General features: G+C 40.0%; 1 protein-coding gene across 1 annotated transcript; it reads left to right on the top strand.

Annotated features, from left to right (window-relative positions):
* The first annotated feature begins 4200 nt into the window (after positions 1 to 4200).
* Positions 4201 to 22143, top strand: LOC113007573 (uncharacterized). Its single transcript, XM_026144292.2, has 16 exons — positions 4201 to 4577; positions 4928 to 5024; positions 6897 to 7110; positions 7395 to 7537; positions 9792 to 9966; positions 10117 to 10172; positions 11019 to 11215; positions 11311 to 11421; positions 11579 to 11704; positions 15557 to 15655; positions 15743 to 15898; positions 18261 to 18849; positions 20885 to 20948; positions 21037 to 21215; positions 21303 to 21391; positions 21508 to 22143. The coding sequence occupies exons 1-16, from the start codon at positions 4392 to 4394 to the stop codon at positions 21604 to 21606; spliced, it is 2580 nt and encodes an 859-aa protein (XP_026000077.2). The 5' UTR covers positions 4201 to 4391; the 3' UTR covers positions 21607 to 22143.
* Positions 22144 to 23603: the final 1460 nt, after the last annotated feature.

The following is a 23603-nucleotide window of genomic DNA, read 5'->3' as shown; positions in this document are numbered from 1 at the left end:
GTTTCGAAGAACATTTGCGCAGGTGACTTCCTCTAGGATTACCTGTTGTAAGGTGGATTATTCCAACCTTCTAAATATACTTTTATCTCCTGCCAAGCCTCTTCTGACTCCCAACTGGTGTGACTGACGACTACGACCTTGAGCCATTTGTCCAGTTACCAGTTTGACACACAAGTTATTTACTGTCACGCTGAAGGGATCTCGGGATGAAATGAAAGTGTATTGGAGGAGATTTCTGCATTCTGGCTGGTTATTAAAACACATAAATGACAATGTAGAGGGTTTCTACTGGGGTGCACTGCTTGTGTCCACGTGTATTTAAAGGGGGTGTCATAAATTCCTGCTGATACATGAGCCTGGCATGCGTAAAGAGGCACATGATTGTCGCTTGTGTAGGACAGGACATAGTGTTCTTACTGGTCCAGCTAATCGAGGGTGGGCAGGCCGTTCTATAAAAGTCAGCTGCAGACTTTGTGCTCTTTAGTTTAACTCAACTTTGGTTCAGTTATGTCTGTTTAATTAAATTCAAACCTAGCTTAATGTTTGAAAGTCAAGAGAAGTGTATATTTAAACAGTTTGATCTAACAGTGGCATCCTGACACATGCTGGGTATGAGACCATGGGGACACTTGGCCACTTTAATCTGCTCTCTTTATTCAGACATGATAGAACTGCTGCCCCCTCTGAACATCATCTCTGCATTTATGCATTTTTTTTTTAAAGTTTCATTTTAGAGGAAATTTGACAAATGTTACTAGTAAAAGAAACTGAGGGGAAAAAAAATCTTTGTAACCCAGGTTCTGGATCAGTGCAGCGTATTCAAAATCTCTAGCCGCTGTGGACTGTTAGCGCCCCAGAAATCCTCCATGAGTCTTAAGTCACTGCTTTAATTACTCTTACCATGGGTGAATGAGAATATTAAGGTCTTTGACTCACTGTGCAGCTCTTAAAGTTCATCAGAAGTTTAATTCTGTCACTGGCAATGTGCCTTTAGTGTTTTCCACTCTTTGATCCAGTGATATGTCCTCAAACTTAATCACTTACTTCCAAGATGACAAGCAGAATTAATCAAATTAATCTTGATGAGACACAATGACTACGACTTAGACGCTTAACCCAAATTGATCCTGAGTGGAGGACACAGTGCTGCTAAAAAGAGGCTAACAGATTACATGATTTACTCAGCTGGACTAATCTTGCTTTCAGTGATTCACAACGACTTGGACCCGACCTCTTACCCACAGAAATTAGTTTTAATGCTGTTTTCTCCAGTCTGGTCTGAAAGGCCCTTCTCAGCAGGTAGCCCATAGTTAATCCTTCATTCAGTAGGCCTCACGTTACAGCTGTCCCATTACAGCTTTAACAGGGATCACAACCTTTTACTCACTGTCTGCGTGGCTTAAGATATGCCACAGCTCCTTGAAGTAACACGAGTCCTTTACTCAATTCCTCAGTCATAAAAATAGATGAATTTTGCTGGTGGACTGTATTACTATTTCTCAATATTATTTCACAGTGGCTCCAGTAACCACTTGAGTAGCGGTTTATACATTTGCCTAAGAAAGATTTAGTCCTGGGAGTAAACACAAAGGACATCCACAGTAAAATCTCTGCCAAATCAAACACGCAGAGCTGCCCACTGTGGCAACCCCTCATGAGTAAGGGAGCAGCCGAAAGCAGCTTCTTCTCATTATTTTTAGTACCTTTATTACAAACAGAAACACACGCTGCTCCCGGACATTTGCAGTTTTTATGATGGAGAGTAGGCGATAGCTTCTTAAGTAAAGGTTGCACTGCCACAGGGGAAAAAACACTAATGACATGTAAAGCCACATAAAAAAAAACCATTACCTGAAGCATAACATGACCAAATATAAACATAAACTCACCCCGTGAGTGTTATCTCTCTGTTTTACTACTAAAACTGAGGCTTTAATGTCTCATTACTAGTGTTTTACTGTTATTATGAAAAAATGTGGTGTCGTTAAAAAAAAGTAATATTTACACAAAATGAGTACAATGCTGTGCTTATGTAAAAGTACATAGTTACATTCCCGTACTACGCTATGCAGGTCTACGGATCACTGAAGATACCCTTTACTACCCTTTACTCTGGGCGATGAGAAACTTCTGTCAGCCGGGCTGTTGCGTAATTTCGGCTGTTAGACCGAGTTACGTCACGGGGTCATGACCTCAGAGCTTTCCACTCATGGCAGTCTCTTCTACCGTATCTATCACATGATCCCAGTAAAAACAAAGACTCGCATATGATATTTGCTCTAATATATATTAATACAACAACGATTCTGGTACATTTAAATGTTACTATGTTAAGATCATTATGCGGGTGCTTTTTGCGTGCTAAATGTGTAAATAAGCTAACTATTACAAAACGTGCTGGAAACCTTTTATTTTGAAGGTTTCCAGCACGTTTTGTAATTGTTAGCTTATTTATACAATTTAAGTCCTGCCAGACATCAGACATGGATTTTTAAGATTTTATTTTTATTGACGACAAAAAATAAATAAATAAATAAAAAAGAAATAAATTGAAGAGCAGTGATTGCGCCACCTTGTGGTCTTTAGAAGAAACATCACAACACAGCTTTGCTAAAAGCTCTAACGTTATATTTAATGGAAAATGAAGCAGCCAGAGTCTTTCATGTTTTGTTTTTTAATAACGATAATACTCTATTTAATGTAAGCTTTCATGAACACACACACCTGTTGCTATCTTCTTTCTCTCCCATTCACTCTTTGTCTGTTTAATGAGCTCCACATCCTTTTCTTCCTTTCACTGGCCCTTGCCAGTATCACAGTCTGAAATAATGAAGCAGTGCTCAGAGAATTTTTCTTGGGATGTGAGCAGGAGGAAAAGAAGCAGAAGGAATAGACTTGTTTTCCTTGTCCAAATAAATAAATAATAAGTTAAAAATAAGGTTGAACCTGAATGTTTAATTTGGAACAAATACATCATATAACAATATACTATTCAGAACTTGTCACTGTGTATTTTGCAATGTGAAGTTGGTTTTATTAGTGTGTGTTCAAATATGGAACTTTGCAGAAGTGCTGGACTTTTTCTTTTAAGTGGCCAATATTCAGATATTTTTAATGCATCTGAATACACGATCTTTGTTTATGTTGTCCTGAATGACAGATTCTTAATCATGTCGATTGTATGAAAGACCAGTGAAAATTTCAAGCTTTTATCTTTAACAGTTCTTTAGATCTTAAAACATTCAGTGTTCAAACATTGGCTCAGCTTTCGATGTTTGAAAAAATATTTAAGTATTTGCTTTATGAAGCTAAAATTTTCCAGCTCTCATTATATATGTTCAAACACTGGACCATAACATGTTCATGCAACTCAGAGATCCTAGAGCAGAAAATGTTGTCAGAGTTTGCTGATTTGAGATGGAATGGTCCACATGATTAATTTGATAAAAGTGGAAATTTGGAGGACTTTAACCTTTAATGAAACATTTCTGTGTTGTTAGATTAATACTTTTTAGGCATCTGAATATTATTTACATTTACTGAAGCACAAGTTCACAGTACTTTATCTGAGTACTTCAGGTACTGTGTGATTTGCAGCTTAAGATCCACCAGCAAAACTTCTTCTTTCGGGTGCTCCTTCTAGGGGTCACCACAGTGGATCATTTGCCTCCGCCTCACCCTGTCCCTAACACCCTCTTCTATCACACCAACCCTCCGCATGCTCTCCTTTTACAAACCTTCTCTGAGACCCCTCTATTTTCCTCCTGCCTGGAAGCTCCATCTTCAGCACCCTTTTCATCAGTGCCACCTTCTTTAAACCATACATCATACTAGGTCTCACTACTATCTTCTAAATCTTCCCTTTCACTCCTGCTGCTGTCTTTCTGTTACAAATCACCCCTGACCTCCACCCTGCCTGTCCACTGCTTTGGTTGGTTCGCCAAAGCAATAGTATTTAAGATAAACCAGCAAAAAAACCAAAAAACAACAACAAAAAACGGTAATGAAAGATTAGAGTTAATGAACAAAGGAGGGAATCACCAATCAAGTATCATATTCGTAAATAACTCGTGTTTTGGTGCTTACGGATAATTTTGAATAGAGTCGTATTGTGCCACTCTCGCTGTCAGGTAAAGGTGTCGCCTGTAGATGGCACCCTCATACAATTAACTAGTCGGCACTCGGGGCCTGCCCCCAGCCAATCACAGCGCAGCTTTAAAGCAGTTCAATAAAGTTCGCTTTTTCCGCTGTGTGACTTCGCGCTAAGAGGAAACAGTCGCTTCTTGTCCGTGCAAAAGATGTGGGCGAACAAACCTACTCTGGCTGAATGTAACACAGTCAGGCTCGAAGTGACAGATACGAGCAAAAAGAGCCTGTTTTAAGGAAGGAACATGTATCTATGGCGCTTCTCCATCGCCATAACCCTCGGCTTGGTTTGGTATTGCTCAGACTGCGGACGCACACTGACTCAGTACTTATGTTTTCTTCTTTGCATTTCCACCCCGCTGTTGTCTGCAGTCAGCGGGCGAGAGAGCGGCACACAGACGGACGAAGAGGCGAAGGACGACCCAGTTCAGGTAGTTTGCGCAGTTGTTTGTGTTAAAACTAGTTGCAAAACCACCGTAGAAGTGTTAATAATTACAATTGTGAGCGTGAGGTGCGTTTCACAGTCACGTGATGGTATTTTGTATCACCTTATCACCCTTCTATGAATCACCGGTGAGGGTTGAAATGAGGGTTGTTGCTTGTTTTACTCATAATTTTAACAAAAGACCACACCAAAGCGTAGGTGGGTCATCTCCCATGTTTACACACATACCTGAACTCTGAAAATGTACATTAAAAATGAAAGTGTCCAGAGTCCTGCACTTTAATGCTGCAATTTTATAGCCCCTGGCTTTTAATTCACAGTGTTCCTGTTTTCCAGGAAACTGTTGTTGATGACTTGATTGATGGAGACACACCGGACCTGGCTGTGCCGCTGGAGTCTCAGTATCCACATGTGAAGAGATCTTTGCAGCAAGGTGAAGCATGTCTTTTGCAGTAGAGTAATTTGTCTGTAGAGGACGGGACTGTGTCTGTCATTGCAGGTTAGCAGTGCTTTACACGAGGACCGAAAGTGAGGGGTCAAAGTCGGGCCTGTCTCAGCAGATTTTCAGTTCTGTTTTGACTTGATATAGTTGGAAAGAACAGTTTTGCGTTGACACAGACTGGAACTGGAGCTCCTGTTACACAGAATGTGGAGGGATTTCAAGGAAGAAAAAGCTAACCAGCACACCCACAGCAGATGGGTATGCTACACATCACTGTGGCTGTTAAGCAGGAAATAAGATGGAGGTTTTCATAAAGCTTTGTGTTTATTTATGCGCTTTTGAGCACTGGTAATTGGTTTGTGGTAAGCCCAGACCATATGAGGTTTTTAAACAGTTTTTCCTCTTCCTGCAGAGATCTGCAAACCTGTGACAAAGTAAAAAGATAATATAGCTTCTTTTTTTTCTTCCTGTTTTTATAATGATACAAATTAATATGCTGTCTACCATTTGGAGCTTATGTCTGTATCTATTGGGCACCACAAACATATCTAAAGTCACTCTAGAATATTTAATAAGAACACTTTTTAATTTTGCATAAATCTTGTTTCATTTTTATACAAACAAAATAGAAAAATGCCAGATAGTTTGCAGGTGTCTTGTACATTAAATATGCACCCACCTGGAAGTTTGATTGGTGCACCCGTTTAGCTGCCCCTAATTCAAAAATCTAATTGGCCAAATCGCATGGCAGCAACTCTGTATATTTAGCAATGCATACAAATCAAGGTGACCTGGTGACATTTGAAGTAGGCATGAGGAATGGGAAGAAAGGTGACTTTAAATTTCGTTGAATGTGACATAAGGTTTTGGTGCTACATGAGTTGGTCTGAGTATTTCGCAAACTGCGCATTTACTGGGGTTTTCACAGCTCTGTTAAGAGTTTACAGAAAATGGTCTGAAGAAAAAATATCCAGTGAGCAGCGGTTCCCTGGGCTTAAAATGCTTTGTTGATGCTAGAGGTCAGAGGAGAAGTTCGAGTCAGAGTTTGGAGTAAACAACATGAAAGCGTGGATTCATCCTGCCGAGTATCAACAGTTCTGGGTGGTGTTGACGATGTAATTGTGTAGGGGATATTTTCTTGGCACATTTTAGCGCTCTTAGTACCAACTGAGTATTGTTGAAATGCTACGGCTTATCTGAGTATAGTTGCTAACGATGTCCACCCTTTTATGATCACAGTGTGCCCATCTTCTGATGGTAGCTTCACATCATAGATGTAAGGCAGACAAATTTGCAGCTGTGGTGTGATGCTATCATGTCAATACGATTAAAATCTCTGAGGACTGTTTCAGCAAGTTGTGGAATCTGTGCAAAAAAGAAATATGGCTGTTCATAATGCAAAAGGAGTACTAGCAGGGTGTAACTAATGAAGTGGCCAGTTAATTGCTAAATATTAATAATTCTCAAATATCCCTGCAAATTAAATGAGAAACTGTAACAGCCCCACATTAACATTGTATTTGATGTTTCTCAGCGTATCTGTGAAATAAAACTGAAGTTGTGCTAATATCAAGAAAACAACAGCAAAAAACCTGCTCAGTGAATTCACAGCTGAGTAGCTGAACTCCAGATGGCCTGGTCTTCAAAATCACGTCACGGAAATGTGTGCCAAGATTTATATAAATAATTCTGGACTTCAGAAGTGGGAGCTTGAATTTTTCTTTAAAAAAAAAAAAAAAAAAAAAAAAAGCTTAAAAGTCAGCGCAGTTGTTGAATTTGATGCTCAGGAGGTGAGCATGGGAGCACAGTGTGAATGTAACTTTCCTTTGTGACTGACTTGCTGTGTGCCTGCTGTCCTCGCAGTGTTTGAATGCGCCTATGCTCAGCTCGTCCTGCCTTGGTACACTGTCCCCGAGTCGTGCGAGCAGCAGCCCCTGCACCAGGTTCTCAGCAGGGAATTCGACTTTGTAATCGACCGCATCATTGAAAGGGCCAAAGACTTTGATGTCTCCCACGCAGTCGTGGGCTCCATTCGGATTTTGACCCAGCACTTGCATAACGCGAAGCAGTCTGACAGGTGAAGCTTTACACTTTCTTTTATTTAATAGGATTCAGAATTCATGCTGTTGCTTCTTTGCACTCAGTAACATTTGAGAACTCTATAAATACCTCCAGTGTTTTTTATCACCTATGAATAATTTACTTTTTACTGTACCTTGCGATAATGCATTTTTCCTAAGGCACATAGTTTTAAGAGTAGTGTGCCACATCAGAATTAAGATTATGATCACGCACTTGTGGCGATAAACACTGAGCACTTACTCATAGTTGCTGTTCTTGTTCTTTTGCTTTCTCTTTCAGACAGCTCTTGTTTAGGTCCAGAGCAAAGGAGATTGCGGTTCTCCGAGAGCTCTCTGATGCTCTGGTATGTAACCTTTTCCCCAAATCTCTCTGGGGCCAAGAAGTCAACCGCTGTGCCTTAAATGAGATCATTGCCTTAAAGGGTAAGGAAGCATTAAATCATCTCTGCAGCAACAGTCTTATATAAGGACTAAGCCTCACATGAATTCTTTGAGGAGTGCGAGTTGTGTGTAATCCCTTATTGTCAGTGGCATTGTAGAGCTTAGACATGAATCTTAGGTTACATAAAAAGAAGGCTCCTTCTGCAGTGATCTGCCAATCCCCCCCTCAGGGTTTTGTCATTTTTATAGTAACAGATGAAATGCTTCATCCGGAGAGAGACTTGCTGTGGGGTAGGTTTTTGCAATTACGCATGTTGTTCAGTGACAATAAGTGATTTTTACAGTTGTGCTGTTTGGTGGTTAGAAAGTGCTAATTTCTGGCAACTGCTCATAGATCTGTAACTAAAAGATTTGGAGTAGTTGGCAATGTTATTTGTAGCTTCAGTGTTGCAGTAAAAATTCTGAATACTCATTTAATCTAGCAATATGGTTTGTTTTATCAATTCCAGTTATTCATTTCACAGAGGAGTTGATGTGACACCTTTAAACACTTAATATTTTGAGGAAATGCTTTAATTTTCTCTTATTGCAAGTTTTATGCGAGCACTGTCTTAAATATAAAGCTGGAACCAGCATGTTGTATCTTGCATAATATGTGTAAAATCCGAAGTGTGCATGACACGTGCTTCTTTTATGGGGATTGTAGGGTCTGTATGCATAAGTATCAGGGGTGTGTCTAGCGCTGCTTTTCTGCTGGCTATTTTGAAGGTGCAAGTGGCTTTGTTACTGCTTCTCCTTTGGATTATCACCAAACCTCAACGCTTGCACGTGCAATACATACATGCTTAAGTAAAGTACCACCAGAATTACCTCTGAGAAATACACCTACAGTATTTGGTAACTAGAATAATCAGGTTGCTGATCAGTTGGGTCATTACTTTTCTTGTTTTACTGATAGTCTGGTTAAAGCTCCATTCCAAAGACCTAACTCAAGGGATGAACCAGTGTTGTATGAACTTTGCAAAGAACCCATTTTGAATTGTGCTTTCAGGGACTTTGTTGCTAACAGCATGTGACAAAAACTCGTCATTTGTTCCCATTTCTTTTGCTGAATTTATGAAAAACCCCAAAGACAACACAGTTTGACAGCAACAACAAGGTGATTCTCAAAGAATTCAAATTTGGCAACATATTTTGGCATGCTGTGCAGTGTCTTTAGTTAAAAAAATAATAAATAAATAATAATAAAAATGAGTAAACTGGACAAGTAGAGGGTGGGTGTCAGGCACTCTTTCATATGAAAAGGAAACTAACAGAAAAGACTGTAGCCCTCTATTTTCTAGCACCCCATACTACCATAAATTGAACGAGTAGTTAAGGAAATAGATGGATAGAAATCTAGATTTCAACACTTCCAAGTGGAAACTGAGTGGGTGTGTGTGTGGGGGGGGGGTACGCTTTTTAATTCCTTACATGCTCTCAAAAGTTGGCTGATTTAGTTTGTTTACTGATAATCCAGGTTTTTAGGCTTTGTGGGTAACTCAGTGGTAGCTCCCCATCAAAACACAAACTGAAGGGTGTTCAAACCACAAAAGCAGATTAATTAACATATAAATGATTTGTTTTTGTCTTACAAGCTTTCATAATGAGAAAAGGCAAATTTATATTTTAAATGAAAAAGCCTTTTAATCGAGGCTACATAACAGCAAAAAACCTTTGAATGAATACAACAAACTCATACAGCGGTTGGAACAAAACCCCTAAAAAGTCAAGTTGCATGTAATTTGCAAAGCAGTTTAAGTGCAGTGTTAAACGGTGAATGTTTTGTCTTAAACGCCTGCGTGGGAGTCCTAGGTTACTGCGATGCTGCAAAGCTAACTGGAGAGTCGCCAATAGGCTGTGACAGTTGCTACTCTTGTGGGACCTGCTTAGCAAAAAATGCAATCTGACTCGAGCCGCCATAACTCAAGGCTGAATTTAGAGGTTTTTAAACAGTTGAGGATGCTGCCCATCAACTCAGTTTTCCTGGCAGCAACTTGCCAGCCACCTCAAGAGCTATGAGGCGTAGGTAACACAACCTTGCAGGATTACACTAAACTAACAACTAACCAGGAGGCCACTGTTAAGTGTTATTTATTCAGGCATATCGCAGGGATTTCGGGCTTCTCACCAAAAAATGAGTGCATTTCCCAGTACATTTAGCCAGTCATTTAACTGTTGGAGCTACAATTACTGATCAAATAGCAATATTAGTGATTCAAACAGGACCGTGTATTAATGTTGGCTGTTTTCTCAGGATTGGGACATTTGGTTGCATGGCTGTCTGACCCCGACAATCTGAACCAGCTAGTGGTGAGCCAGCTTGCCATCGTGACATCCAAAAACTCAGTGGAGGAGCTCTATGGATCAGACACTGAAAAAGCCTCTCTGGCTTCACAGGAGAGCAAAGGCGAGGGGGGAGATAGTGATGTGTGAGTGGCTGTCATCTTTTGCACCCCGCTGACTTGACTGAACCGTAGTGAGCCTCAAAGCAATGACTGTAACTGCCACCTTCTGCGTCTGAAATTGGAATTGACCTGGATTTGTTTGGTGGCTTTTTTTTTTCTTCTCTCCCCCCGCAGGAGCTCGCACGGCACAGGGAATTCAGACGGCACCAGGACCAAGGGTAAAGGGAAAGGTGTGTTTAGTGATCGAATTGTAGCAGCTTATTCAATCCAAAGCTCTGTGAAACTGTGGGAAATGGTACATGCGGTTTCTAGTTTTATCCTTTTACCAGCAAGAAAACATTTTAAACTTGAGGGAGAAGGCAGATGGAGTGGGTGGTGGGTGTTCTGAGGCTAGATGACCGCGCTTGTGCAATGTCTTGTACTACAACTGTTTGATGAATGTGTTGCGAGCTATGTGACATGTTGATTTCCTTTACCAGCCTCCCTTTCAGTGCAGAATTAGTCCCCTGTTTATCTTGCTTGTGTGTCCAGAAGGCTAATTACACAAACCTCAAGCAGAATGCCAAATAATTCCTGCCATGTCTTCATGCAACTCTGATCAATCCAACAGTAATGATGTCTTAATAAGAATGGATTATGTCAGGATAATGAACCTTGTGATATGATAAATATACAAATCTTCTCCAATGGTTGCATCAGAAACACTCATCTGTTATAATCTCTGACATTTATTTCAGTCTGATGTGATTTTTATTAATTGTTATGCTGTCACATAGATCATAAAATTGAAAGGCTGATCATGCTTGCCTGCTGTCATGCCTAACTGAGCACGTGCTGTTTTGAGACTACTTTTTCTCTCACATTGTCTCACCACCCACTGTTGCTACACTTCCTCACAATGCAAGTGTATTCCTGTTTTTCAGCCAAAGTGGTGTTCATTATCGAGAGTTCGTTATTGTATACAAATGCATATTCGAGAGGGGGACATAATTTGAGTATAAATGTGAGTGAAAATAAAGATGTCTCTCTCGCAATGTAATGTATGTGTTTTGGGCTTTTTTTCTTTTCTATTTTAGGCAACAAGTTAAAGGAAGGATGGTCAAAGTTTGTGCACAAGATAAAGTTAAAGAAAGCCAAGAAAAAGAAGATGAAAAAGATGGAGCAGGAGCGGTTGCTGAAGATCACAGACTACAGGGGAGACTTGTCCAGCGATGACAATGTCAGCAGCAGGGAGGGCTCCATTCGCAGCCAGGAGGAGGAAGACTCTGACGGGGTAAGGCTGCTTCATATAATGCAGTGTTATAAAATGAAGACAATAATTTGCCAGACATAACAGATTCATTACTGCTTTTGGCCATACGAAATTAGGAAGATGGTGATCTGGAGGACTACCTGACAGCCGTTCAGGAGGACATGATCGAATTCAAGCTGTCATATGAGATGTGGCGCGTTGGCCGCTGGGCTGTCAGCATCCTGAATGTGAGTTATAAATATCAGTGACAGTGTGGAAAGTCCTGGAGGCTTGTTATCTGTCTGCAGAGGCCTTGTAATAGCAAGCACAATGTCCTTGGGTGACATGTTAAAGTTTTGAGCTGGATTTTTTTTTTTTTTTTAACAGTAGTTTACTACATTGTAGGCTGACTGGGAGGATGAGAAGCTAATCTTCACTGTTCACCTGGAGGAAAAAGACAGTCCTGAGAACCTCCAATGGGACATCAAGAAGAGCTACATGGATATTGTACACTTCAGCAACAGATGGCAGGTAAAAGGACAAATGAAAGTTCTGTTTTGTTGTATCTTTGTTCCCAGTTTTCTCCCTTAAACTGGTTTGTTGACTTCTGATTTGCACAGTTATATTGTAAGGTACAAGACGCTACAATTTTACAGAGAAAACCCCAAAAATCAAAGGTTTTGGTCCACACTGACACGATGGCATCACACAGTTCCTGCGGTTGGGTGCACATTAATCATGTCAATCTTCCATTCCACCACATCCGAAGGGTGCCCATACTGGATTGACATCTGGAGATTGTGGAGGCCATTGTTGTGTTCACTATAAATGGCCTGTATTTGTATAGCGCTTTACACATCCAGTCATCCACCCATTCACACACACATTCACACACTGGTGATGGCAAGCTACACTAAACCAGTTTGAGATGATTTGAGCTTTGTAATGTGGTGTACTATCAGAAGATTATGTGTAAAGTGCATCTCAGCACCATTACAGCAGCACCACTAGCCTGAACCGTTGATTCAAGGTAAGGATGGATCCATGCCATCCAGAAGTTGCAGCAGAAAAGGACTCATAAGAGCAGGCAGTGCTTTCCCAGTCGCTGTTTTCCTTTTTTGGTGGGGCTGCGGGACTTGTAGCCCGAGTTCCCTTAGCAGAAATGATTGAAACCCAGTGTGGTCTTCTGCTGCTGTAGTTTATCTGCATGTTGCTTGTTCAGAGATGCTACTCTGCATGCCTTGGTTGTAACTTTACGTTCCTATAAACTCAAACAGTCTGGCCATTCTCCTTTGGCCACTGGCATCATCAAGACATTTTCACCCAGAGAGCTGATGCTGAGTGGATATTTTCTTTTTCCTTTGAACACTAGAGATGGTTGTGGGAAAATTCACAGGAGAGCAGCAGTGTCTGAAATATTCAGATCAGCCCATCTGTCACCAAAAAACTGACAAATTCCAAATTCAAAGACTGTTAAATTGCCTTTCTTTCTCATTCTGATCCTCGGTTTGAACTACAGCAGATTGTCTTGACTATGTCTACGTGCATCGACTGCCATGTGATTGGCCGATTAGATATTTGTACTAAGAAGCAGTTAAACAGATTTATGTAACGAATTGCTCAATGTGTAGTTATCATAAATAGAATAAAGTATTAGCTGAATTTCATTCCTCCCTGTCATTATGTTAAAGCCATTAACTGAGGAAGAAGGAAAATCACAACCACAACTACTTTTTTGGTCCTCCTAAAAGTGGTAAAAATGACACACTACACTTAGACTTTTAGAACCGTTTGAAATCAAGAAAAACCTGGTGGGCTGGATTTTATTTTATTTTTTAACTGACAGGTCACAAAGAGTGAGAATAAATGGGGATCTGTCGGACTCAGTGTTCTCCTCCACAGGATCTCCTCAAGGGTGCGTCTTATCACCCTTATCATTCATTCTCTATACAAACGTGTGTCAGAGCAGATATGAAAACAGGGCCGTCATTAAATATGCAGAGGACTCTGTTATTGTCAGCTTACTGAAAGAGGGTGAAACTAACCACGGTCCAGCCATTGATGACTTTGTTCAGTGGTGTGAGGAGTCTTATCTCCAGTTGAACGTATCTAAAACAAAAGATATGGTTATTGATTTTAGGAAACAACAAAATGGGTACGGAGTCACTTTAATTAAAGGTTAGAAAATAGAGCAAGTACAATCATATAAATATCTTGGCACCATAATCAATGAAAAACTGAATTTTGATCAGAATTGCAAAACAGTTTGTAAAAAGGGTCACCAGCACCTTCACTGCCTCAGGAAACTTGCTCATTTCCACATTGGCCAAAAATTTTTTAGCTTCGTTTTATCGTTCTTTTGTTGAGTCTGTTTTATCCTTTGTTTGGTGGCATGGGTTGGTCAGACCTCTGTCACAGAGAAAAACTCACTGAATCGGATAGTGAGATGGTCCAGTCGTCTGATAGGTGAGCCACAGTCTTGTTTAGCCTCCCTGTACTCTAAACAGGCTTTATAAATCCTTAAAAATGGTTCCCATCCTCTACGGGGTGAATTTCAGCTTCTTTCCTCAGGACAAAGCGTTATAAAAACAGCTTTGTCCCTGTTGCTGTTACTGAATTAAATAAGAACAGTTTTTGATTCGAAACGTTAAATTACTATATATGTGCTACAGTGAGGTTTATATTTATTAGGTATGTCTGTTTTTGAAGGGATGCCAAATGCTATCATTTTTCTGTAAAGCAAATTTACCTTGCGTATGGGTATAAATAAAGTTACCTTACCTAGATTTACTTGTCACTGGATTTATTTCCCTTCCTTTCACTAAGCTGAACTGTGTTTGGGGAGCTACGGAGAGTCTTGTTGAATGAAATCAATTATTGGCTTGATCCTCTGTGAATTGAATGATTATCTGAGTCATTGACTTCGCATGCAGGGAGGCACTGTGAAGCAATGTTTAGCACCGTCACTTCAGAGCAAGAATGTTCCTGGTGCAATCCTCCCATGTGCCTGCGTGGTTTTCCTCTGGATATTTGAGCTTCCTCCCACAGTCCAAAGGCATGGTGATTTGACTAGATGTGACTGTGAGAGAATCTGTGTCTCCTTGTGTAGGCACTGTGGTGGATTTAAGGTGGATGGATGATCATGTCCAAGTTGCATGCAAGCAAACGAGATAATGATACAGAAGTGAGGGGACGTCAATCACCTTTTCAATTAGTGTCTGTCACTTGGTTTTTAAAAAGTGCTTGTCAGTGAGCGATGAGAAGGCAAGCTATGTCCTCAAATCAAATGTCTAAAGGACAAGTTTTCATTCCAAATAAAACTTCTACCCATTTTAAGTCGTCCTTTCTCCCTATGCTGGTTTAGAAAAGTTTCAGTCTTGTACCAAAAACAGTGCAACTTGGGAAGATGTCAGTGAAGCCTCATGTTAAATTCAGATCAGCTTTAAAATGCACTTTTTTTTTTTTTTTGTTTACATAGGATGGATTCTGACTCTGTGTATATGTGGACATAGAATAGTGTAGACAGACTTTGCTGGTGGTTTCTACAGGTTAGGATGCTAGGAGTGCCACCGCTGCGGTGTGCATAGGCAATAAAAAGGTCTTCGTCACATAAAAATAAAAAAAAGAGAAATAAAATACAAAATAAGCACACCATGCTCTTATGTTTTAATTATATTTCATCTTTACATTGTAAATGTAACATTAGTGTTATCTCATGAAAGACTTGATAATTTTGGCATTTTCATTTACATTCAGGGAAGCATTGACTCAAGAGTTGAGGTGGAGCTGGTGTGAACAACAGTGCATGTATTAACTTCTTGGTAGCAGTATAGTGAGACTGCATTTCCTAAGAATTAAATGAGTGACCTATTATTTTGAAATGCCACGTGCGCTTTTTCAGTCTGTATTCATTACGAGGCGTTCCCAGCAGCCGAAATGTCAGCATGAAACATTGAGAAATGTTTTCAGTTATATTGACTAGTATTTGCCCATTCTACACTATTATTATTTTAATTATTATCATTAGTCAGAGGTGATTCCAACATCATATAACTGAAGCTTTGTGGATGTAAATGAAATGTTGTTATACTGATATCAAAATGATACGGATGCTTTTCTAAGGTGCATAGATGCTACAGATGAGTAGTTTAGCACGTTGTTAGGTAGTTACTAGGCAACATCATAACGTGCTAAAGATAAGAAACTTCAGATGCCTGAGCTTGCACAAATCCTCATCACGTACGAGGAGTTCACAGGTGAACACAGCGCTTTGATGACCACCTGTTACAGTTCTAAGCCTTCAACTGTAAAAACTGATTAAGGTCTCTTAGGTCAGCTTTAGGCTTTTAATTATGGTGTTTTTTTTTCCTTGTCTTTATCCAGGACTCCACCAGCCTACCTGGGGTCTTGGTGCTGGAGGAGATGGAGGTCAACGATAAAGTTAAAGAAGAAGCAAGAGTATCAGTGGAGCACTTCCTGCAAGTGAGAGAGATCACAAGGCTCGGATATGTTGATAGATAAACACTTAAAGTGTGTCATGTCTTAACAATGTGTCATTTTCCTTCCCAGGAACTGGTTTCCGATAATCTGATCGGCCACACTCAACCAGTATTTCAGTTCCTCTGCCCGCTTGACAAACTCCTGAATGAGGAGAAACATGGAGGCGTTTGGGGCCTGCTCAGCGGCTTGGCTTACTTCCTCACTCCCAGCTACGAAGAAGATGAGGTAATGTTTCACTGCCACTTGTAATCAACTAGTCATTTTAGAGTGTTTCCAAGGTAACGGAGTTTTGCTTTTAGTTCTGGTAATATTAAGAATGATTTCATCAAGGTTTCTGAAATCTCGTAATGTTGAAAAACTGTCAGATGGGATAAGAGCACAGAAGCAGACAGACTTGTGGAGTATGCCACATCAGTTTCTGGGCACACCTGATTGATTGTGCCCTGGTGATCTTCAGCCCAGCTGTCATGGGATGAGAGGTATATGACCAACTAACTAAACAAAAATTTGGGGTAGTCTAAACCTGCCATTAGACACTTATATTTCGGAGAAAGCAAAAGAAAAAATGATTACTCAAACTGTCAGCTGTAAACGTCGCTCAGAGTGACTTCCTGGTTAATATTGACCTGATTTCAGTTGTAGACACAGATGCACACACTGATTTCCTGTGCAAAGAGAGATTATTTTAAGCAAAGGTGACCACCGTTTCCAAAAAAAAAGTAATTTGGATCATTTTGATAAACTCTTGGCCTATGTATAACTTGTCTGATTGTATGACTGCTTCTGTTGGACTTACTGTAGTGCTGCTGCGTTCAACATTTATTTAGACAAATTTATTTTAGAATCAATAAAACAATAACCAGAATCGGCGTCTCTCTTGTAGTGCGAAACTATTCATTTCTACCTTCTGTCTTTTTAAGGATATTTAAATTAATTTCTAAATTGCAAACTCAAAACAGAAGTTAAATCTGATACGATGGGAAGCTTTAGAAACAGTTAAGAACAGTTTTTATTGATTTTTAGCTGCTTTTTTTTTTTTTTACTTTTTGTTATAAGAAAGTGGTGCTAATGGTTGTAACCTCTGGCTCCAAGAGAAAGTGTGGAAGAAAAAAATACCATCTTAACAACTTTAAAAACATCCTTTTGATTTCTTTGCAATATTAGCTTTCCTTTTCATTGAACATCAGATGGACATTTATAGATGGTGATATTTGCTCTGATATCTACAGGTGCCGTTATTGCTCGTGTACAGTTGGTTTATAAATTATAATTATATTACCACATTTGGAAATTGGCAGTGGGTAGAGATCAGTAGCCACTGCCATAATTTAAAATGAATTAAACTAAAAGGCTTGCATGGGTTTTCTGCAGCTACTCCAGCTTACTCCCACAGGGCCGGTGTTATTGACTGTAGGTGTGAAGCACAACTCCAGATTGAAGACCAAAAGATTTGGCATAAAAAGCACAGCCACTGCCTGCTGTGGACAGTTTACCACACAGTTTCACTTCAGTTCTTTGTGTGTTTATAATTTTGCCTCATCAACGCTGGCTGACTGACGAACAACAGCACAAGCAACCGTGATCCACGGGCCGGTTGTACCACACACTGTACAGTGTCTATCTGGCAACAGAGCTATTTGTAGGCAGACGGGCCATCCCCAGCTAGTGGACAGTGAACGTGCTACATCTGCTGGACTATAAAATCCACTTGAATGGTTGGTTGTCTCTCTGACCCCTGTAATAGAATGGAGACTGCCCAGGCTGGGCTCTGCCTCTTGTCCTATGACAGCTGGTGTAGGCTTCAGCTTCTCCACTTTTATGGAGCGAATTGGAAATAAATTCCCAGTATAGTTGTCACAAAAGAGGAAAACAAAAATGCTATGCAGTTTTAAAAATGTAAAACCTTTTGAAAAGATGGGAATTGACTACCGACGGGTAAAATGTGGTATAGCTTCAAGGTGTGAAAAGAAGTCCCTCAAAGCAACGTGGAAGAACCTTAAACCTGCATTCTTTTTAATGGCCATCAGGGGGCAATACCTGTAGTTGTGAAAAGATTTCTAAAGGACTAGAAAACCTTGAGGACTTAAACTATATAAACTGACTTTGTTTTGTTCAATATGACCCAAAACCCAGTGACAGCGTTGTAAACTTTGGTCATTCTAAGTGTGGGAATTATCTGCAGAATGCTTATTGGGAGGATCTTTTGGGGAAGGTAAAGCAGGTCAGTAGGGAAGTAGTGATGCACAGTGGTACCCATAGCTAGTGCACATACACCCATAGTGAAGTTGAATTTTGGTCTGCTGGTTCACATAATTCAACTTGATAGCCTGCAAATGCATGTTGGTAGCATCTGTCTAAAGGTCAAACTGAGAAAATGTTGTAGACTTCTTCTAGAGCTGCAGAAATGATGTACAGCATTTCATGTAACAAGAAACATCATGTAGACGTGATGTAATTCCCCTTTAAATATTTCTTAGTGAGCAAACGTATGGATTCATTTAGTCTCAGCTCTGTCGTGGAGTACAGTCAGAAAGGCCAGTGCCTCAGGGACAGCCTTCACAAAGAGATTGTTTTGTTTACTTTGCAGAACTCGAGCATGCAGCCCGGAGCCCCAGATGAAAACACAATGTCATCTCTGCAACTAGAATCAACAGCTCAGTCTTTGGAGAACCACAGTGCCTCTGATGTCCCCAGTCAAACTCTTCCATCTATTATTATCTCCCAGTACGATTCCCCTTTAGAACTGCCTGAGGAGACTGACATTAATCCACAGCCTTCTGTTGACTCAAAGTCCTCAAATGAAAATGGCTCCCAAGAAAAAAACGAGGATTCTGATAATCCCTTAACCTCTCACTTTAAAACACTCTTCAAAGGATTTGGCCGATATAGATCACACGAGTCTCTGGCCTCAACAAAAAACGGCAGTGCGGAAGATGTGCCCGACTTGGGCTTGCAGCGGGAGGGTCCAGAGGGCTCGTCGTGGCTTCACTTCAGTGCGAGGTCCAATAAAAGGGAGAAAACGTGTTTTAGGTCCGGAGGACTGTACAAGGCGAAAGGAAAGGAGGCACAGGCTACACTGCAGAGAGGGGACAACTCCCAGGCTCTAAAGAACCAAGTCAACAGGGAACAGCCGGAGGCGACCAAAGCCATATTTGATCTGCTGAAAGAAATATCCGGTTTGTTTTAATGTTTAAAGCCACTTTGTACTGTCATGTATACTTCACTCAACATTTTAAAGCACATTGTAGCTTTTTATATTTATTAATGCATTCCTTTGAAGACTAGGCAAACAGCTGCTTTGGTTCATTTCAGTACAAGAACAAAATTAACCTGTAGAGACTTGAAACTTGCCTGAGAAAGTTAATCCTTTGTAGTGAGTATTTGGTCTGTGTGAACTGTCACGTGGTATTTTAAGGTGAGAGCATGGCTTGTTTTTAAAAGCCCAAGAGTGGTGTATTCACACTCTCTCACACAATGAAGGGCTGACAGCTGGCAGCCGCATTATGTTCTCAAAAGATTTTCTGCAAAAATAAAAATCTTTTTGCTTCGACAGTGCAGATTAAAATCGTGCAGGTCACAAAAGAAGTCTTAGACAAAAGTGCAGCCTTGATGTTCGCTGTGATGATTTATCAACCTCAGGCAAACCTCACAATCATGAAAGCCCCCCCCCCCCCCCAGTACTGAAATAAACTGCAACAAGCTCAAAGGCAGAAAAATGTCTGTTTATATTCTTTATGATAAAAGCTGTGGTAGTTCAGAACATCTATTCTATTTGATATGTTTTGACACTTAAATTGGATTACATTGTATCTTTTTTATAATTTGGCACTTTGAGAGAGTTAACAAGCCAATTTTATTTTTATAGCTTAAACCTACAAATTGGAGATTTGCCTCTGGGCTTTACAGTGGTGTTGTACCTCATGTTATGCAGACGTCCATCTGTGCAGCTACAGCTTGATGTGCAGATGAACAGAATTATTAGCCCACCTATGACAGTATTCCCCAAGAGGTGTTAAACAGAGCGAGGAATGTTTTTAGCACAGGTAAACATCAAAGTTTTATTTTAGATGATTACATTATTTTTACTTTGCACACAGAAATAAAAGACAAACTACCAGGGGCCAAATGATTAACCCCACTGATGCCAACAGTCAGTTGTGATTGGTTTTGTTGGACAGCCTGCCGTCGTTTACCGTTTTCAACAAGTCTTGCATGCGTCTCCTGAGCAGTCGCAGCCCATTCTTCTTCATCTCTTTAGTTCTTCCAGATTTGATGATCTTTTAGTCATCCAATTTAATGGGACACGACTGGTTACTGTCATGTTGGAAGACAAAGCAATAACCCACACCAGTTTTGCTGCTGACTGCTTGAGGTTTTCTGTCAGAATTATTCACATATCCATCCTTCTTTACGATTCCTTCCACCTTGACCAGATTCCCAGTTTCAGCATTCAGGCACCGTTATACTCCCACCACTGTTTCACTGTGGGTTCTGTGTTCTTCGGATTGTACACCTCTGCTGTGTTTCTCCAAACATAAGCAGCATCTGTTTGTTCAAATAGCTCTAGTTTCACTTCATCTGTCTACAGGACAAACTTCCAGTATAGATAATCTTTCTCCAGGTTGTCCTTAAGCTTACTTGAGTCTGGCTTGAAGTTGTTTCTCCTGCAAAAACCTTGGTCTTCTTTAAGCCTACAGTTCCCATATTGGCCAAGTCATGACAGTTGTTCTTGAGTCACATCGCTCACTAGTTTCCTTTCCACACTCTTCCCATCTCTGGCAGGTTTGTTCTTTATTGTGTGGCTTATTGAGTTTCTTGATGATACTTCTCGCACCAGTTCTTGACATGTGGAAATGCTGTGATAACTTTGTATATCCATCCCCTGCTTTGTGAGCATCAACAATTCTTTTTCTCAAGTCCAAACTGATTTCTTTTGTTTTTGGCACAGTGCTTTCTCAAATGACAGCTCAAATCTTTGAAGAAGTTTTTCATACTGTGTGTAAATTGGAAGATAACCTTCATTTTTAACTTGACTTTATAAGCACTGAGAATTACAAAGGTAAAGCCTGTCTCTGCACAGCAGCAGGGGGGCTAATAATACTGGCCCTTTTTTTTTTTTGTTTTCCTGAAATAAGTAAAGTTAAGACAAGCTAAAAACATGCAACATAGTGCTACTCTAAGATGACACTAACACTCTTATTTCCCTTACAGGAAACTCCTTCCTCATAAATATCTTCGACACTGTTCTGAAACCTTTTATGCCCATTCTGAAAAAGTAAGTGGCACCAGCGCGCTCCCACGGGTCAAACATTGTTATATCCCAGTCTATGAATGACTCATGAGTTTTGCATATTTTTCTCCAGGAAAGTGAACTCGTTCCTAAGAAAGGTGAACCCAACACAGGCGCAGATGGCTTCGTACATCGACAACCTGCGCAGCAAACTGTGGCCAGAGTCTCCTCCACCAACGCCTCATCCTCCTCGTACCGATGAGGAGAAGGACGAGACCAGGGATCGAGCGCATAACCTCATCAATGCCAAATGTAACAACACCTCTTTGCAGTGCAGCAGTTGATTTGGCACTTAATAATCCATCTAAAGTTTTTTTTGTTTTTTTGTCTTTGCCATAGATTCAAATGTTTTGTTCCTGAAGAAGACGGACATGGAGTCTGTGTTCAATCTTTTCCAGGACAGAGAGGAAAACAAAACCCTGGTTTATGTGAGTATCCAAACTTCCTTTTTCAGCACACCTCATTTTTTGTATCAAATTCTCACTTTTCACTGTATGTTGCACGTAAATCTTTGTTCTTTCTCACGTCTCCACTCCCGTAACAGATGCTCCTGTCATTTCTGTTGAGAGAATTTCTCCCCAGTGAGTTTTCACTGAATGAGAGTGCTGCTGTTCTGCAAAAAGTGACCGGCTCCACCAGCTGATCGGTGACCGCCTGTTTTTACCTGTGCTGAAGTTTTTAAAGTATCCAGTTATTTATTAATCATCTTAAAGTGCCTTAAAATGTTTGAGACCACATGTTTCGCAACCTTTTCATACGTATATAATTTTTACTTCAAAAGTACTGTGAATATTTTGTATTGTGAACTGCTTTTGTATACCTTCACATGTCAGGTTAATGAATTGTGACTGGTGTGTACTGGAAAACATTCTTTGTGGGAGCCAACTTAACTTTTATTGTTGACCTCAAGAGAAGAAAGTGGCCTATACGTTATATTTACAGGTTGAATTTAACTCTGCATGATTTAATAATTGTTTTTCAAAAAATGTTTTCACTTTGAGAGTTTCTGTATGGTTTATACTCTGTTAGAGTTAACTTTTTTTCAACTATTGTGAAAACAAAATATGTCACAATTTAAAATTGCCTAAATGTGTCAAACCGCTGCCGGCACAGCTGTCAGTGGAAACTTGAAATTATGCAAATGTGAATTGTTCCAAATAAAATATTTTAATAAAGGTTATATCCGTCTTTGTGTATAACTTAAAATTAGACTGAAACTGTGTAAATGTGAGCTCTAAATTTGTTTCTGATACCAGCAGCACATTTTCTTTGAAGCAAAACCTGAGTAAAAGATGATTCATGCGGTTTAAATGGGTTAATCCTCTAAGGGAAATCGCGTTAGTGAAGTGTGAGGTGTATGAAAATAATTACGGTTATAAATTCACTGGATTAAAATACCTTGTTAACGTGCAGACACCATTTATTTATTTCATTCCCAGCGGGGAATGTTTAGCGGGGTCTACATGTTTGATATAATAACTGGTACGGTCTTAAAAAATTAGGCCAATTCAGATCTTTAAAAATGGGAAATGCTTTTGTTTTCAGTTCTAATTAAAAGAACGAAACAAACCCGATGTTACTAGATGAAAATTGTACATGACAGGATTATTCTGGTCCAGGTCACACAAGGGAGATTATGGCCAGTGTAACATTAATTTTTTCATTCTCCTACTCGAGTCAGGTAGCAACACCACTGAACCAAACTCTCATTTCCACAAGAAAACTGTTAAATCTGATTTAATCCTATTATCAGCCTCAGGTGATCAACGAGAAGTCAACATAATCTTATGACGAATATGCAAGTGAATTCTTTCCCAGACCATCAACTTGTTTATTAATTCACTTTGACTGACACAAAAAACTAAAGACTGTCTTGCAGGGGGATCATACCAACTTCAGTGTCTGTGAATTTTCAGGCCACAACAATCTATTAAAATGTAGGACATATTTATATCCCAGACAAATACATTTTCTGGGATATAAATACGTTAAATAATGGACATTACATTATGGGTCAGGGGGAGTAATTTAGCAGACATAAGCATTAACATTATATTGAAACATACTCACTGGCCACTTTATTACATGGCAGCAATTATGGACATACACATGGTTAAACTGAGCGTCGAGCGGAAGAAAGGTGATTAAGTGAATTTGAACGTGGCATAGATGTTGGTGATGGACAGGCTGGTTGGAGTATTTCAGAAACTGCTGCTCTACTGGGATTTTCTCACATAACAAGCCCAGTGTTCACAGAAGAGAGAAAATATCCAGTGAGCAGCAGTCCTCTGGGTGGAAATGCTTGTTGATATCAGAGTTATGAAGAGAATGGCCAGACTGCTTCTAGCTGAGAGGAAGGCAAAAGTAACAGCAGAAGAGCACACTGGGTGCCAATCCTGTTAGCTAAAAACACAAAACTGAGGCTACAATTCATCCAGACTCACTGAAATTGGACAAGAGAAGATTGGGGGGAAAAAAACATGGACTGTCTCGATTTCTGCTGACATTTACTTGTTAGTACCAGAATTTGCCATTAACTGGCTGTAGTGGGGGATGTTTTCTTGACACACTTTGGGTTCCTTGGTACCATCTTCATTGCTTTGCAAACATCTTCTGATGGTTGTGTGCGGGAGGATAATG

This window comes from Astatotilapia calliptera, chromosome 2 (assembly GCF_964374335.1).
Source record: "Astatotilapia calliptera chromosome 2, fAstCal68.1, whole genome shotgun sequence".
Lineage (NCBI taxonomy): Eukaryota > Metazoa > Chordata > Actinopteri > Cichliformes > Cichlidae > Astatotilapia > Astatotilapia calliptera.
This window is presented reverse-complemented; position numbering and strand designations above follow the sequence as displayed.